The sequence below is a fragment of the Lytechinus variegatus genome, chromosome 1 (genome assembly GCF_018143015.1).
Source record: "Lytechinus variegatus isolate NC3 chromosome 1, Lvar_3.0, whole genome shotgun sequence".
Lineage (NCBI taxonomy): Eukaryota > Metazoa > Echinodermata > Echinoidea > Temnopleuroida > Toxopneustidae > Lytechinus > Lytechinus variegatus.
The window spans coordinates 91,310,676-91,328,406 of record NC_054740.1 but is presented as its reverse complement, the minus strand read 5'-3'; the positions used below and the strand labels follow the sequence as shown (position 1 = coordinate 91,328,406).

At 35.5% G+C, this 17,731-nt stretch overlaps 1 protein-coding gene across 1 annotated transcript in view; it reads left to right on the top strand.

The window, feature by feature from the left end:
* The first annotated feature begins 2,581 nt into the window (after nt 1-2,581).
* The window catches only part of LOC121405588 (microtubule-associated protein futsch-like), a 45,266-nt gene continuing 30,116 nt past the window's right edge, over nt 2,582-17,731 (top strand). The window contains exons 1-3 of the mRNA XM_041596521.1: nt 2,582-2,719; nt 3,342-3,473; nt 16,930-16,968. Coding sequence (XP_041452455.1) covers nt 2,582-2,719; nt 3,342-3,473; nt 16,930-16,968 — 309 coding nt within the window. The remainder of the gene's footprint in view (nt 2,720-3,341; nt 3,474-16,929; nt 16,969-17,731) is intronic.

The window sequence follows — 17,731 nt, the reverse complement described above, 5'->3', positions numbered from 1 at the left end:
ATAATAATAATAATAGCCAATTTTTATAGAGCGCTTTTCCCAGAATGGCTCAAAGCGCATTACAGCATATAACTACCCCGGTCATTGGATTCATTTCAATCCCGCACGAAAAGTGCACAATTTCCACTCCCTGGGGAGCATTCCTTGCATTCATCGCAGCCTCATTATGGCGCTGGCAAAATCAAACATACAATATCTTTCGCATCCTACCAGGTACCCATTTAGCACCTGGGTCGAGAGTGGCAAAGTGTGGATTAACGCCTTGCCAAAGGACGCTAGACCACGGAGGGATTCGAACACACGACCCATGAATGATTTTAATATATTCAAACAATTTAAATTATTATACATTATTTCCTATGTAAAGTATAATGTTTTTCCATTAGAGTATTTGAGAGAGAAAGGTTTGTATAGGAGTGTTACAGTACTTTGTTTGTTCTAAATATGATCAATAAATCTGATCAATATCATCTCACTCCCCGAGGTGTATTATCTAGTGTGAAAAGGCTTTTGTGGTGGTGTCATACTGTAGTAGTGGTTTGTTCATTTGACTCTTAATTTAATAGTTGGGGGTTCAGATCCCACCAGATACTAATGTCCTTTTCCAAGGCACCTATCTATGTTTATCGCTCTCCACCCAGGTGTTTGATAGGTATCCAGGAGGATGCACACATTAATATAAATAAATTGGCATGTGTGTACCTAAGGAATAGAGCTTGACCAGCAAGTACCTTGGGAGGAGAAATGGTCTTTTTATGATTTGACATTAAGATTGACCAGGGTATAGTATGTAAATAATGAACAATGCTGGGATAATAAGTGCTATTTTTAGAAACAGAATATTATTCATAGAATTATGTTTGCATCATTTTTAAAATAAATTATTACTAACATTAAGTTGAATATATCAAGTGGAAAAAGAAGGATAGTATGATAAGAATAGATTAGGAAAGGAATGGAGAAAACCTCAATTTCTATGATTGAACAGCATTACCTTTATGCATTTGTCACACATGTATGCAACTAAAATAGGGTCCACATGATTCATTTAAAAGATCATATCTAAATTGCCTATGGCTTTGAAGTGTAGAAATGTTTAAATTCATCACAACTGACGTAAGGACAGATTTAGGGGGCATGTGATTCTTTCGTGTATGTTCCTAACATTAATTTAGAAATGAGTCAGGTGCCGGAATTAAGGCTACTGAGTAGGAGGAAGTCTCTATTCCATTGCTGAATGGACATAATGAAAACTGGTTCAATTCCAGGTTATACCGATACATCTTACAATTTCAAAGTTACTGGTTTTGATTAAATCATGAAAAGGGCACATTCTGTCCCCTTCTTTTTATTTTTTTTTAACCTGGCTTCAGAATATATAAAAGGAAGGATAGGAGGAGCTTCCCTCACCAAAATATGGACCTTGTTTATGGCCCCACCTGAGAGAAATCACTTGTCAAGTTTAATCACAATTTTTTAGGGAAAACCCTTGAATTTTTTGGAAGAATATTGTCAAGTCATAGGGTCAATATGGTGGCATGGTTATGAAGGTAACTAATAACCTTCTAAATTTAAGCTCAATATTAAAAAGTGCCATGAGAAAGGATAATTTTGTGTTGGGATTCGAGATGATACACTGATAAAAGCGTTCTTGTCTTTGTTCGATATAAGAACCTGATTGCAGTAAAGAGTTTGTTGCAACAATACCACGATTAAAAAAAAATTACTTAACAGTATACCGCTGCACTCTTCATTTTTGAAAGATAATTCCTTCATAATATTTCCTCCAGTTTATACATATAGGGCTAAGATGAATTCAAACACCTGCTGAATGTTCTTTCATGATAGATTGTCAAAGATAATGATTATTTAAAGATTTACCATCAATACCCCCACTCCCAGCAATTGTGTTACAAGTACGTCACAGGACATGAATACACCACTCTCCTGGCAGCTGCGTCCCTATAAAGGAAGGAAACATATTTAAAGGAAGATAGATTCTCAGGCCAGATTTGATGTTATGTTAACATAAAGGAAGATTTTGGTTAAAAGTAGAACTGACTAATTGTTTGCATCTAGTCATCACTTGTAGAAAAGTGCTCATGACATTGAAAGATGTCGTTAAAATGTCAGTTCAGTCAGGATTGGTTTGATGATGCATTTGTCCACCCATCCATCTTGACTTGGAACTTGGCGGTTGAGATGATGGTTTGAGATGCTGAATGGTTTTAACTAACCAGGAAGGAAGCTAGAGCTTTGATAGCAGTAGCATTCATCAGGGGCACACTGAGAGCCTAAAGCAGTCGATAATCTACCCTGATAAACCCCCTTCTGAAACGCATTGCAGGAGTGAGCAGACTCGCTTTGACGTTAATAGGAGCTGTAACCGCCACAAAGGAAGAACCCCTCACTTCTGCTTCAATTTATTCTGGTAGTTTGGGAAGAGAGTGATTGTAGGGTAAGATATAAAAGAAGCCCAGGGCAGCACTGAACCTTTCTTCAGATAGAGATCAGATCAGTTTGGATGTATATAGTGTATAGATTCCTAGCTGTTTGTTGAGTTGTATGAATGGATCTCACCATGATAAGACGGGAGACACTCTTTGTTGTACCAGGCTGCTGTGTCCAGGTTTCAGCTGTTACAGAGGATAGGACTGAGAGTAGCCATACCAACGGAGATAGATATAAAGGATATAACATGAAGAATATTAATGATATGGTAAATCATTTTCTGATATTTGATTTGGCAGAACTTTTTGCGCGTATGTACACTGTGCGCACCCATATAGATCTTGTGCGATCGTCACTGCAGGTGATGGAGAATGATGGACCGAAAAATTGAGTGGCAAAATTTGCGCATACTCAAACTAATTCATGACCCCATGGGCTGAAAAAGAGCAGCGAAATAAAAAAGGTCCATCACTGCGAGTTATGATTGATGGGGGAAATACCCTTTATCACATGACCAACTGCTGACCAATCCTGTAGCAAGATTCTTAGTATGTAGAATAGAAAACAAGATTGGGCAAAGATGCATAAAGAAAGTGAGATGGATCTGAAGAAGAGAGGGGTAAAAAAAGGGATATCAAGAAGATAAGGAGTTCTTGGATGAGAGAAAATGGAACAAATGGAAAGAAAGACAGCCAGAATGGAAAAATTAGAGATAGAGATAGATATTGAGGGAGAGATGGAAAAAATGGAGATGAAAGAATTTGGAGTTGGGAGATTATAAAAAAATATGCTTTCCTTCTTCTGTTCACAATGTATTTTTGTATTTACATTTGACATAGCATTTCCTGTAATATAGTTATTTTTATATAATTTTTTTATCTCTTTTTCAGGTTGTGAGCAAGGAGGTTGTGAAGGAGAAGTCAGCTCTTCTAGAGAGATTACGACAGTTGGAATCAGAGAACTCTGCTCTTGTTCTGGAGAATGAAAACCAGAGAGATACCTACGATCAGTGCCTTGATGAGGTATGTTATCATCTAACAACCAACTAATCTATGTACCTATAACTCAATTGAAATTATGCATTGCTATATGGTGTAATGAGGTTGAGGATTTTGTTATATCCTTTTCAGGAAAAACTGTATCATTTGGTATAATTATGCATGACGAGCCCTTAAATACTTGCTCTGAACTCTCTCTTTCTCAAATATTTATCTGTTAGAAGGTGATTCGGACTTGATATTGGACCACTGATTTAATTCCATTCATTGATTACAGAAATGTTGGAATTCCTACAGGAATGAGCTTGTCAGTGTCATTATATTTTAGGTCTTTGGAAATATTATATGAATAACCTGTGGCTGTTTTACATTTCAACATTCAAAGTCATGTGATTTTCATCCTATGAATTGCCTCTTGAGGAGAATTGGTCTGCAGGAGAATGTCAGGTTGAACTTTACTTGCTCTCCATTGATGAGGCAAGGTTACGGTCAAAATAACTTGAGGAAAGATGAAATTGGGAACGACTGAGATATAAGACTTGACAAATTCTTTCAGGTCATGCACTTGACAGCATTGATATAAGGCATCTGTACTTCTTGCAAGAAGTAGTGACAAATCATTTCGAAGCATAGATTGATTGGAGAGTTCTGCTTATTGGAATATAGTCAGGAGCCATGCAGGGTAATATATCCCTCTAATTCTCTACTATATAAACCATACTTGCGTATTAATTCCACCTCAGGCATATCCAGATTATCTCGGCCTTATTCAGGGGGTGTTTCACAAAGTATTAAGCATTAATAAAAGTCACACATTGAGACCAGAAAATTGAAGGTGAGCTTCATTTGGAGGAAAATCCAAATGAGGGGTAGTTCTCTAGATGTCATGTTAAAAAAGACAAAAGCAAACACACAGATCAACAGTTTGATGGTAGTGAATTGATAAAAGATGTGTTCGACAGTCTTCCATATCCTACTGATAGATGATATTTTTTTTTAAGTCACACAAATGGAGTTATTAGAACCTCATAGCGATCAAAGCCAGATATTTTGGAAAATTACCAGCTTTCTATTTTGAAAGCTCACATAGGTAAGAAGATAGTGTGAAGAGATGATAGAAAGAAAAGGGAATGGATAAGGCTTCAAGTAGAAATGATCACAATGAATGGAAACCTGATATGTGGATTAGTAGATTCAAGAAGCCCTTCTAAATCTGTAAAGGCTAAGATGATCTGGGTATCTTATCCAAGCTTCTGGCTCTAATCTCTTCTTGAAATGTCAGATATATTTAGTTCTGCTCAGGAGAATGCTCAGAAGACCCAGTAATCAGATCTCATCCAGTTAAGACCTTATAAGTCTGTAGGTTTAAGATTGAACTCACAGAAAATTTGCCTATTATGCTCACTTTGGAAACTGTCTGATATCTGACAATAGGTGGAGCTATTCCATATCACTTCTTGAAGGAGTTTAGATAATTCTTTGCAGTTTTGTTGTGCATGACATAGAAGTCTGGATATAACAAAGTCTGATGTGAAATATTTCTTTGAAGAATAATTAAGTTGGGGATGTTACACCTCTTCATTGATTTTAGCTTGAAATATTATTCCTAACTGGAGATTTTTTTTGTTCTTTCCAAATAACTTATTGCATTAAACCAAATGGTCTATAGGGGCTATTTTACAATTTATTGGGGCTATAGTTGACATTTTTAAGGTCAATTTATCCTAAACCTCTATGTATTTGTTGGCATGTGAATAGTATTGGCTCTGGATAGAGAGATTGAGTGAGAAAGGAAGTTGTAGAAATGTATTGTTCACAAGACAGATACCATGATTTACCATCCGATTCACATCAAAGAGATATGTGTAGACAAGGATATTTCCTGATAGGGAGATTCTAGACATATTGAAATTGTTTCCTTCTACATTTATTCTTAATGTTTGTATCTGCACTTGGTTCATGACTTCATGGTGCCACCTTGAATGGCAATTAGGTGCCAGACACATCACTCTGACTGAATGAGAGCAAGAAGGGCAGTAGACCATATCCCTCTTTATGCCCCTAACATCCTTCTAGCACTGAGCAGGTGATATAATTATCTGATTAGGTTAAATATGAGGCTGGACCACAAGACTTGTTAGTATGTCAAAAGCCAGACAATGGAAACTCAATCACCCTGCTACTGTGATGGTGATTCAGTGTTTAGTGAGGTCATATTTCATAATTGGAGGGTATTGTTATCCATTGACTTTGACATCATATAACAGCATTGGTGTAATTAACAGGATTGAACTCCAGAGTTGATTGGTCCTCGAAGGGGAGGTAATGGGGGGAATGGATGGAAGGCTTAAGATGCACAAAATAGAGTAGTATATTTTTTCATCTAGGGCATTGCTTTTATCATGTTTTTGATAATGGAAATTTTACTCAATAAAGGTATTCTGACCTACTGGCATGAAGGGAAAAAATACATTTAAAAACTTACTGATGGGACCATATACTGTATTTGTATACATGTACTTCATATTAAAACATGAATATTTGGTGAATATTTCAAATGCTATTTTCCCTCTTGAAATAGATTGAAGGTTATATTTATTATCCTGAACGAAGGTAAAATGTGATATGATGTGAAGGTAATATCATATTTTAGCTGGAATAAAATAAACTTCATTCTCTACAATATTAAAAAATTATACTGAAAGCAATTCCATTGTTGGGTTACTACCAGCAATAAATCATTTACGATTGAATGTTTAAAAAAATGCAGTTGAATATAACAAGGATCAGATTTTTTATTGTTTAATGTGATGGCTAGCTTGGATTCCTCTCTTAGGGACCTGATAATGAGGAATGATGCTTCACTTGGTTTCAAACCTTGGTCAATGAACTTGAAGCCTCCAACTGAGCTGATTATGATTTGTTAAGAAGAACCGAATGGACATTAGTGCCCATGTATTCAGATAATGGCTATCTGACCCGGTGCGTGTTGATCTGATGATGGATATCTTGGTCCGGGATATATAACTGGACCAGATCCAAGATTAGAACTCTGGTCCAAAGAGAGGTCAGACTTCCATTTCAAGGAAGGATGAGTCAAACCTGAACCGCCAACCCTCTGGTCAAAATATTTATCCACTTTCAATCTGATAAAAACATCACCATTTATAGCTCAAAATAACTCTAAGCCTATTTCAAGAAAGTTTTTTAATTCATTGCACAGGCCTATGTAGATTTTTCAGATCAGATTCTGAGACCCTTTTCATAAACCTATCCTCCAATTAGCCGCCTAAGAGTAATGCGGATAATTCAATAAAAATTGCGTTCATAAACTCCGAAAATAAGCCGCATTATTTTAACGAGCGCCCGTCATGAAAAAGGCGGATAATCGCCATGACAACTGGACACGCCCCTCCGATGCGGTTGTGTTGGAAAAGGGTGACCTTGTGACCGCACCATGGCAATTATCCGCATTATTTGGAAATGCGTTCATAAACTCAAAATCTTGTCCCGATGCTGCTATTATGCGGATAATAGCAGCATCAGAGTAATGCGGATAACTCTTGTCCTCCTCCAATTTTACGACCAAATTATGCTGCTATTAGCCGCCTAATTCATTTTAATGGGGTTTATGAAAGGGGTATGAGACATTTTTGTTTGCTGTTGTAATGAATATCAAGTTCATTTTACCATTTAAGGTAAATTATTAACTGTCGATAGTTAACCAAAATATTGTTGATGATTGAATGAGATGTATACCAAGTCTTTTTATAGCATTTATTCAATCATGATTTTTATTCTTGAAAGATTTATATAAAATGGATATTATTAAATATCTTTAAAAGCTATAAATTGTTGAAGGCCTCTGCATGTATACCCTGTCTGAGAACACCCTGCAGGCAATACCTCTCAGAATTTTTAATGGTTATGGTTGTACAAAATGGCAACATACATTTTCTATTAACAATCACGTAGTCTGTAAAGGTCAGACAATCCTGAATAAAGTTCCCAGCTGCCTTTATAGTTTAAGTTCAGGTATAGGCTTGTATCTGAAGGGGAGCTGACAAGGCCTCACCAAATGATTTTTGCTGAGGTACAAGGGTTTATTTCTAGAATAATAATTACTGGTTTTGTTTTCAGAGGTTGATCTTTTTTAACACATCCCTCACGTCAGGGAAGATGACACATAAACCACTGATGGCGCTAGAAACATCCTGCTTTTAACCCCCCCCCCTTCCAATCGACCTTCCCCTAACATGTCTAATTGAGCTTGATTTTAGTGACCAGTAATGGTTACCCCCACCCCTCTCTGTAAAATTGTATTTTTAGATATAGCTTCTTTTCCATGTCATTAAAGCTCTAAGACAAAGGTTTAATCCTTGCCATTTGCAACAGTGATGAAGAGTTCTAAGTTGCTTGGTCCCTTTTCATTTTTTTCCTTATTTTATATTGATTTTCTGTACTATTTTTTGTGAATCTAACTATATCTACGATTCTGAAAATATTTACTATAGCCCCAAAACTTTGAAATATATAGGCCTAGATGATGATACAGATGCAAAAAAATTACAAATAGGCCTATGTTGTACTTAAGATGGTGTTGTTCATGCGCTCTTATTTGAGTGTGCCAAGCATTTCCCATCAAACAAACTTTGCTGAAAGAGTATAACTTTACAATAGGGTTGTTACATCGACCGACTTATACCTACACTAGCTGATACTTAGGGTGTGTTTATGCTTCCATTGCGAGGACAGAATCAGCGTTCTCAAACGTCAATTCAAAACGCCGATTGTAAACGTGGTTCTAGGAGTGCTGTTTATGCTTAACTTTTCAGAGGCGAAATCATGATCTCCAGCTGGCTTCGCAGGAAATCGAGGTCAAATTGGGCGCGCCTTTTTTGAAAGTTTTTTTTTCAGAGTGTTGTTATATCGTGGAGATAACATGGGGCAAAGGCACTCGGCAAAGCAACTGTATTTGCCCGCGGATTTTCATCTCACCAGAAGCATGTACCAAATGACGTCATTTAAACACGTTTATGATCATGGTTCTGTTTATACTTCCCCAGAAAGCCTGATTCTGGTCAAACGACGTTTACAAACGCACCTTTTTGTGAGTTTACGATCGCCGTTTTGAAACAGCATTTAAATGAAAGTAAGCATGGACGCAACCGTGTTTTGGACTAATCACGTTTGGAAACGCTGATTCTGGCCTCAAAAGTGGAAGCATAAACACGGCCTTAGTTAAGTCTTCCAAAGAAGAATTAAAAGATTGATATTCAAATAAGTATATAAAATAGTTCATGAAATGGTAACCATTCTCCATTACATACCTACACTGCATGACAGTGGTCGAGGTAGACAGACTGGGAATAACTTCTATGCCACCCCTTACCTAGACCCTGTGGTCATGAACCCAGCATAGTCTAACCCCTAGATAGAAACCATGGAATGACAAACCTGTTAAATGATTTCCAAATGTCTGCTCTGTCATTCTCTATTCTATCTCTCCATGTTGACAGAGGGTGACAAAGGTGTGATCCCACAGCATCTCTAGTCTACTCACCCAGCTGTGCCCCGGTCCCATATCTTACTCAACTCAGTCATGTTCCATGTTTGTTAAAGCCTGTGTATAGCTTTGGTAAAGGGTCAATAATGTGATTGATAATCGAATATCATTTAATATGACAGTCTTACTGAAGCGTAGAGACCGTTAGATATTTTTCCAACTGCACTTCTCTGAGAAAATTTCAAATATTCAAATCTTGGATATATAGCGCCCTCTCTCGGCGATGCTTGTTTTAAATTTAAAAAAATGGGCATTCAAGCACTTATCTTATAAATTTAGTGATTAGATATCCAAAAGTTACAGACAAAGAACATATCTTGAAAGTTTCAGCCCATTCCATGATTTGGAATAGGATTTAATTGAAAGACAAAAACACACAGATATTTTAACTTGATCGGGTGACCCGATCAAGTTAAATTTCCATGTAAAATCGCAAAATTTATCCTGTAAAACACATTTTCATTTCATATCCTCCACATCATAACTGTTATAGGGCATATCCATTCATATTAGCTAGCAATGAATTGGAATAGTGATAGGTGCATTTTGGTGGATTTACCAAAACTATACACAAGCTTTAAGGCCTGGTCACACGGCCCGAGCGTTGTTCGAGCAGTCGTGGAGCGGTAGGGAGAGAGGGTCGAATTTCGTTCACAAAATTGGGGAAAAAATCGAAAACAAAAAATAACAATCAAACTTGAAAATGGTGAACTGTAGCGAGTGGTGATGATTTTTCCTCTCCGCTCCAACAACGCTTGGGTGGTGTGACCAGGCCTTTACAACCAGGAAGACAAAAAAGGGGGGGGGAAATAGCAGGGGGAGAGGGGAGGGGGTATAATGAGAACCATATTAGGGGGCAGTTGCTTCTTTATGATTGTCTGTAGGGAAAATGTATTAAAAAGGAAAAGGGAGACCAAATTAGAACCATCATGTGGGGGTAATTTTAGAGGGCAGTTATTTATCCACCTCACCTAAAGTCATGTGTTCTTGTTTAGCAAGTCTCTCTACCTGTGATGACATTACAACTCAATTTAAAGCCAGGGTTAAAGGGCATTTTTATGAGGGTATTCCTATGTACTCTTCTTGGGGATTAAAACTTCTTTTTATGTTGTAAAAACTGTGATCTATAAAACAAAATTGTGGTCCATTTTCCTTTTATTGTTATGTTGACAATATGTGAAGTTCAAGGTGCTTATTTCATTTTAAATTATTTTAATATTTGGTTGCTTCTAAAGGTACCATCTTATCTGTTAAACAAAGGTGAATGATTTTTCTTTTTTACATAGTACGATTACATAACTTTGCAATTATCTCTTGAGATGCAAACACAAAAGACAAGACTTTATTTGCTCTGAATCACTGTAATCTAGATTAAATATAGAGAGCGAGATACAAAGGATAGGTCGTTTTCATGGCTACAGCATGTTGTAAAATATTCTCTCTTAATCTGTGTGAGACCATTTGATAGATATCATTAAAAGCTATTTTACCTGTGGAATTCGATTAATTGACCTAAAGTAATTCTAGCAATCCATCATGATTTGTTTTGTATGGTGTTCTGACTGGATTTGACAGAATTGTATCAGGATTACAAAGGTGCCATATCGTAATAGAGAAGTGAAGTACCATAACCTTGATATATAGCCTAATGTGTCCATGTCAGTCCAGTCATTCAGTCATGTCTTTTTCTTTCTTTGTGATGAGCCGAAGATTGCCATTCACTCAGAGGAGATAATTGAAGGATAAAAGAGGACAATACAGGGATTGATTAACAATGCTGGAAAGAATTATCGACTGAGGCACATTTCACAATCCAGTCACTTGCCAACTGATTCAGTCAAAATGCTCGGCTCTCTATTAGAAAGGAACTTTGTGGATATGTATTTTTGGAACATGAGCAATGTTTGCCCGGAACTTAAAAAAGAAATGTGAATATTTACAGATTAAACATTCTTGCTGAAATGTCATCTTTGAAAGGAAATATTGATGTTTTTGAAGGTTCTTGCTGAATGTTCATCTATAGACATTTGGAATTTTGTTATTAAGGAGAATCAACAAAGGTATGTTATGCTATTTACTTTTCTTTCTTTTGAGTATATCACAGACTTCTGTTCTGAGGTCAGAGAAAAATGTATTGCACATATCTTACTGATTAGTTTGTCAATATTTTGGAATTAAATCATTTTGAGTTTCATTAACTGATAAATAAGGCTCAGATATGCCTTTGGAGTGAGAAAGGAAATATAATACGATATGCAAACTTTGGATGATTAAGTAAATATTGCTATGCAATAAAAAAAAGACTTTGACCTTAGTTGATACATAGGAGAACTTCGCAATGCATAATTAAAATGTTGTTGTGCTCAATTACTTCATTCCAATTGAAGTAAGTGGCCTTAGAGGGAAATATTAAATCTTCATATCTCATTCTCTCTACATTATGTGGGTGAGTTTCTAAATAATCTGTCAGATTCTCCTTGTATTATTAATATTCTAGTGTAGTTCATTTTTATTTTTACCACACGCTGTTGTGTGGAAGGAAATGATGTATCTTTGGGAAAGGAATCGAATGGTTGACCTGCTAAAGTAGTCATTGCTTTCAGAGTAAGCAAACTGGAAAATGATATTCCAAGGATGCAATTAGAAGTCTTTGCAAAAACATCCTTTGTCACAAACAGCTGACCATTAGCTAATGACAAGGAATGCTTATAAATGCTAACTAACAAGAGTTTTGTACAAGACACAAACAACAGTTCTTAAGGTACTCTAGAGCACACACAGGATGTACTGCTAAAATAAAGTTCTTTTTTAATTTGTCTTTTTCTTTCTTTGTTCCATTTCCTTTTCTACACACTTGTAGTTGAGATGAAATGTGATTTCTACATTGTTTTTGGATTGCCAAGGAAAACACAAATTTGGATTCTGGTAAAATTCAGTACCTTGTTAACACAAATTTTACTACAGAAAAAAATCTTTAGAACACCACATTTATTTATGAAAATTACATGACCTGGATACTTTTGGGGACTGACTGCATTTTTCTTTGTGTGTGGGGAATGTAGATCTCCCTGAGGGTATCAACAAATATTGTTAGTATAATGAAACAGCAACTTCAAAGCTATCATGCTACAATATCACAAAAAAAAGGTTTATTGTCAAGGTAATTTACTCTTTGTAGAGGAGAAAAGTGCCCTTTGCCATATGAAAATATGACTTCTTACTGCTGGTTTGTCGGAAAGTTTATCCGATTTGTTTCTTTTCATTTATGGTATAGCCCCAGGTCAGAGATTATTCTTTTCTTACACTAGTTATGCATCAAATCCACAGGCAGCTAACCAAATCTTGGGCTTACAGAGAACTAAAATAGAAATGTGTAAGATTTGGAGTGTTAAGATGATTATGATAATACCACTTTGGCTGAAAAAGAGAGGGGGAGAAGGTAGGAGAAGATGAAATGAAAGAACCAAATTTAAAACATGCGAGAGTGGTAGTAGATGAACTGTTTTCAATGTCTGCAGTTTATATTGGTTCTGCTGAACAAGTGCTCAAGATAGGAAATACTGTATCGAGGAGTGACTTTCATGAAATCATCTTTGGATTTTTAATACATTCTTTCTTCAGTCATTTGTGTTTTTGTTTGGCAGATATCAGGCTTGCAGGTGAGATTCATAGATTTTTAAACAGATTCTATTAGGGCAATTTCTTGTGCCATATTTTCAAGCTTCATGTAGCTTTTGTATGCCATGAGAATCCTCAGCAGTGTGATCAAGGTCTCTCTGGATAGGAGCAATGTGACAAGGGGGGATATTGTTCTGAATATGGTCTTGATGCAAACACAAAGTTCAATAGAATCTAGTATCAATAAATCTGATGTAAAATCAATCTTGTAGGTGATTCCATCCAATTCATTTTGAGAACACGAAATGGATGGCTGATGTGGTGACAAAATTAATTCAAATAATAGAATGAGTAACTCTGAAAAATTTTATTGCAAGCTATATATTGTTTGTTAAACTTGTGTAATCTGCATAAATATTGCATACTGTTTTAGATTCTATCAAAATTTGTTTTGGTTTGTCAAGACAAAAAATACATAAATTTGGCAGCTGGTCCAAACTGGAAAGAGGATGTGTAATGAATATATGGCATGTCCAGATGCGTAGGCCTATTTAACCTGTAATCTGGTACCTTAATTAAATGCCCTGTTATCTCCATACACGTAATTAGGAATGGGCATGTGTCCATGTATATGTCCATGTATAACCCTATGTTGATTAGAACTCAATCACTGAGCTGTAAATCTGGATCCAATAAAAGCCTCATTTGCATAACACACACATGCTAATGATGTAGAGAGCATTGCTGTAAATGAATCCCTAATCCCCACCTATCTTTGGCAACATATTCTCTGGTTTGGCTTAATAAGGGGTAATCAATGAAAGAGGTGATTTGCTTTTAGGACACGTTTCAATTCTGCCTTTTCCTGTAAAAAAACATAATCAGTTGGCAGCTGGGTTTGCTTAAATCCATCCCAGTAATCCAGAGTTTAAACAAGCTTTTAACCAAGAGATTGGACTGCATTAGCGCTGGCTGAATTCGTGTTCAGGGTTACAGCATAGCTACATCTAACATATAGTACTATTGGAAAATATCCTCATTTGTCAGTGGACAACAGCAGTTGCCATTCTACTTCAGACACATAAGTCACAATATTTTGTTTTGTTTTCATTAAGGATGTTTTTAATGATGTTTTATGCTGATATGTGTCGGGATATGAAAGCACAAGACTTGCATTGCTTTGTTTGTGTTATTTGAGACCACTGATTTGGTCTACTAATGTTGGACTTCATCACTTGGACATACATGGTATCTTGGAGGTAATGTATTTATCATGATATATGGAGGAATACGGAGGAATAGATCCAAGATTTATGTTTCGCTCTGTAATTGTTGAATTTTTTTTGAGGAAGTGGTATTTCAACTGATTTTAATGATTCATTTCTGATGGAAGAAGATATGTATGCAGGCCTCAAAGCAGTTTAAATTTAAAGTGTTTTGCAAAAGCCAGTGTTTCGGACTCTTGTCATATCCAACCATGATCTTATCAATGTACTACTGTTATATGCAAGTAATGAATAGAACCAGAGAATTTATCATAATTAGCTGAATGATAATTCATAGAATTGATGACAAGTCAATATCATAATCATTTTGCTTCTGTTTTATGGTTGAACATTGTTTTTCTCTTAATTTTCTAAATTTGAGTCTGAAATTAGATTTGTCATGCTAGTAATTGAATTTAAAATTATTTATCTGAAGCAAAACAAAATGTTCTTGGATTTTTTTTAGAAAATACTCTTGACTATAAAACAATGCAATCTGTGATAATATTTCTTAATGTAATTAAAGTTTATAAGTTATACTGTGAAATTCAGTTAATCTCATGTATGCAGATTACTGATGATAACCTAGATAACAACACATAGCTCTTGGCACTGTGAAAGATTTAAATCTAATTTTACAATTTTTCTGTAAATCTACCCTTTCATAACAGTCTATCTCTTGGCAAGCTTTTACAGAATTGTTTTACGGAGTACCCTAAAAGTCACTAACCCTAATATCAAATAGATTGAGTTTTAGATAATCAACTATTCATGATGTGAGATAGTGAGACTTTAATCCATTATGGATTAAAGTTACCCAAGAAATCAATGTTTACAGTTTTCACAGCAATTATGGTTCAATTCAAAGTTTTATTCGATTCCAGTAAAAAATCAATACAAAGTATAGAATAGAGTAATGGCAAAATACATAGTACAACAATAAGGCAAGAAAATGAAAGACAAAGCAAGAGAATAAACAGATACAAATGACAATGAAAAGATTATTGGAACTGGGTTGTCATAAACACCTATGAAGGTTTGTCAAGATAACCACCCTTATATGAATAAAATAACTTACATTAAAATTACAAATGTGATCTTATCTCTCAATTTTGAAGATTCAATCAAATGATTATAGATTAATCACTTTTGATTATGAGAGTGAATAACTTATTTGCTCATATTTCATCACATTGTATTCTTTGATGGCCAAAGTGAAAATGTATTTAATGTTACGTCGACTATTCTGACCTTTACTCAAACTGAAATGAAGTAAAAAAACAAAAAATCATGCCCTTTTCAAATTTGTTGAACTAGTTCACATTTTATCACTTGTATGTTAACTGATTCTCAAGGGTTATTATTAGTTCTAAAGGTATGTTAAGATGCAGAGGTTTGGTCTGGTATTAATGGAGTTCAGTTCCTTCCTTCCTTGATCAAATCAAAGATATTGAGTGAAGAACATCAATTAAAATCACCTTCAGATCAAATTGATCATGACTTAGGACTTCTGTATGGCTGGTTATAAGGAACAGAAATTCAACATTTTCAATGAATGACCTCTGGTTTTGAAATCAACGCCCAATTCCTGGATGTAATTGACATCATACATGAAATTACATTTTCAGAATGATTGAATGTCGGTTTCAAAACCCCTACCTATCTAGATTCATGTGGTTATAATGAATTTGAGATAAAGCATTAAAAGGTTGATTGTGAAACTGTACACCCCTACACTTTGAGTCAATTAATGCCTGTGATGATCGCATGTTTACAAAGTTTGTAGGTGTGGTGCAGTTCTGTGTAGAGGTGTTGTGGCTCAGTCTCAAGACTTTGAACCACAATGTCTGGGATTCAAATCCCATCGCAGCACTTGCGTCCTTTGGCAAGGTGTTTATCTACATTTGCCACTCTCCACCCAGGTGTAGCAAATGGGTACCCGGTAGGAAGGAATTCCTTGAATGCTCGAGCGTCCGATCAGGATAGCCGTGCTCATGCTGGGGTAATAGTATGCAGTGCTTAGAAACATTTGTATTAATCAAGCACTTAATAATTGTTGAATATTATTATTATTCCCTAATTAGCAAGTAATCAATAACTACAAAGTCATTGTATATGTACTCTCTTAATACTGAATAGCTAATCTAGTCTCTAATCACACTCCTCAAGCAATTTCAGGGACTAATCCCTGTTAACGTTGTTAACAATTCTTTTCAGAGCTAACATACAATCAAGAAAGAATAACAAACAGTAGTTTTCAGGCCTACATACTTGATGTTTACTGTATTATTAAAAAAACCCTCAATTAATCCCTTTCTAGTGAACTGTACATTCTTGTACAGTGCATTACAGCTCCTGGAGTGAACTATTCATCTTTTTTCGACACTTCACTCTCAAAATATTAAAATCTCACCCCATAAGGACTGGTCCCTTGTCTCATTCCAAGAGGAGTGTAATTAACGACTAGATTAATTCTTTTGTATTTGGAGAGCAACAAATATCTCTTTGATATGCCTACATTAAAAAATGAAATATCTAACTACCTTAAGCATTTCTCTTGCAATTCTCTTGCACTGTGGGTTCAAGCATGCCTCGATTTCCAAGCTGGTTATGACATTGGGGCAAGATTGTATACCTTTTTTTTCTTGGGCTACATGAAGACTATATCTTTGTATAAGAGATATCAAATCACACTGTTAAAAAATAATTCAAACAGCGCTGTTTACTATGTGAATCGCACAGTAGTTACTTAAAAGGTTTTAAAAAGTTTTTAAATTCTTAAGCAACTATGCTTAAATCATTGATAATAAAATATTTGAATTTAAACTTTGTTTTCTAAGATTTTAAGCACTTGATTAACATGTTTAAACAACTACTGTGCAATTGACATAGTAAACAGCATTGTTTAAATTATTTTTCACAGTGCACAACTATCAATTGATTTTTGTATTTAAGATGATTGTGTTTGTTATTACATGTAAATGATTTGACAATTCTCTTCTGTCTCTTATATTTTCTTTGATGCATACAGGTTGCCAACCAAGTTGTTCAGGCACTGCTCATGCAGAAGGTATGTATAAATTCAATGAAGGGGAGGGATATGGTTCGTGGCAAACTGAAGGGTGTTTGGGTATACAATATCAACCGATCAGGACATCATCTTCATTACATAATCATCATCACAACTATTGTTATCACTTCACCATATCATCATCATCACCATCATCATCACCACCACCATCATCAGCACCACCACAACCACCACCAACATCATTATAATTATCGTCATTATCATCATCATCATTATCATCGTCATCATTATCATAACTACCACCATCACTATAAAAAAAATAATCAATTTTATTGTTCTAAACAGATATTAAAAAAAAGATATCCTCAGAAAATTCATTTTGCCCAATCAATCATAGCCCATGCGACCACTTAGTGGCAGCAGATGGACGTTGCTCTATCCCTTAAATCGTTGAACACCAAACAGGGTAGCAGCAACTTCTATATTTTAACGTCTTTTGGTTGACATGGCTGGGGCTTGAACTCCTGACCTTCCCGTTGTGAGACGGATGCTCTAACAACTGAGCCAACACACCAGTGTATATCATCATTAATTGTTATGTATTACATTATTTTAGTATTATATCATTGTCATCACCATCACTACCATCTTCCTCCTCTTAATCTTCACCATCACTATTACCATCACTACTAGACCCCTTCCTACAGGGATTAATCTTACAGGGCATTTATTATATTCCTTCATATCTTTCAAGTCTTCACATAAGTTCATTGCCCTCCTAATATCACTCACAAGTAGAAAC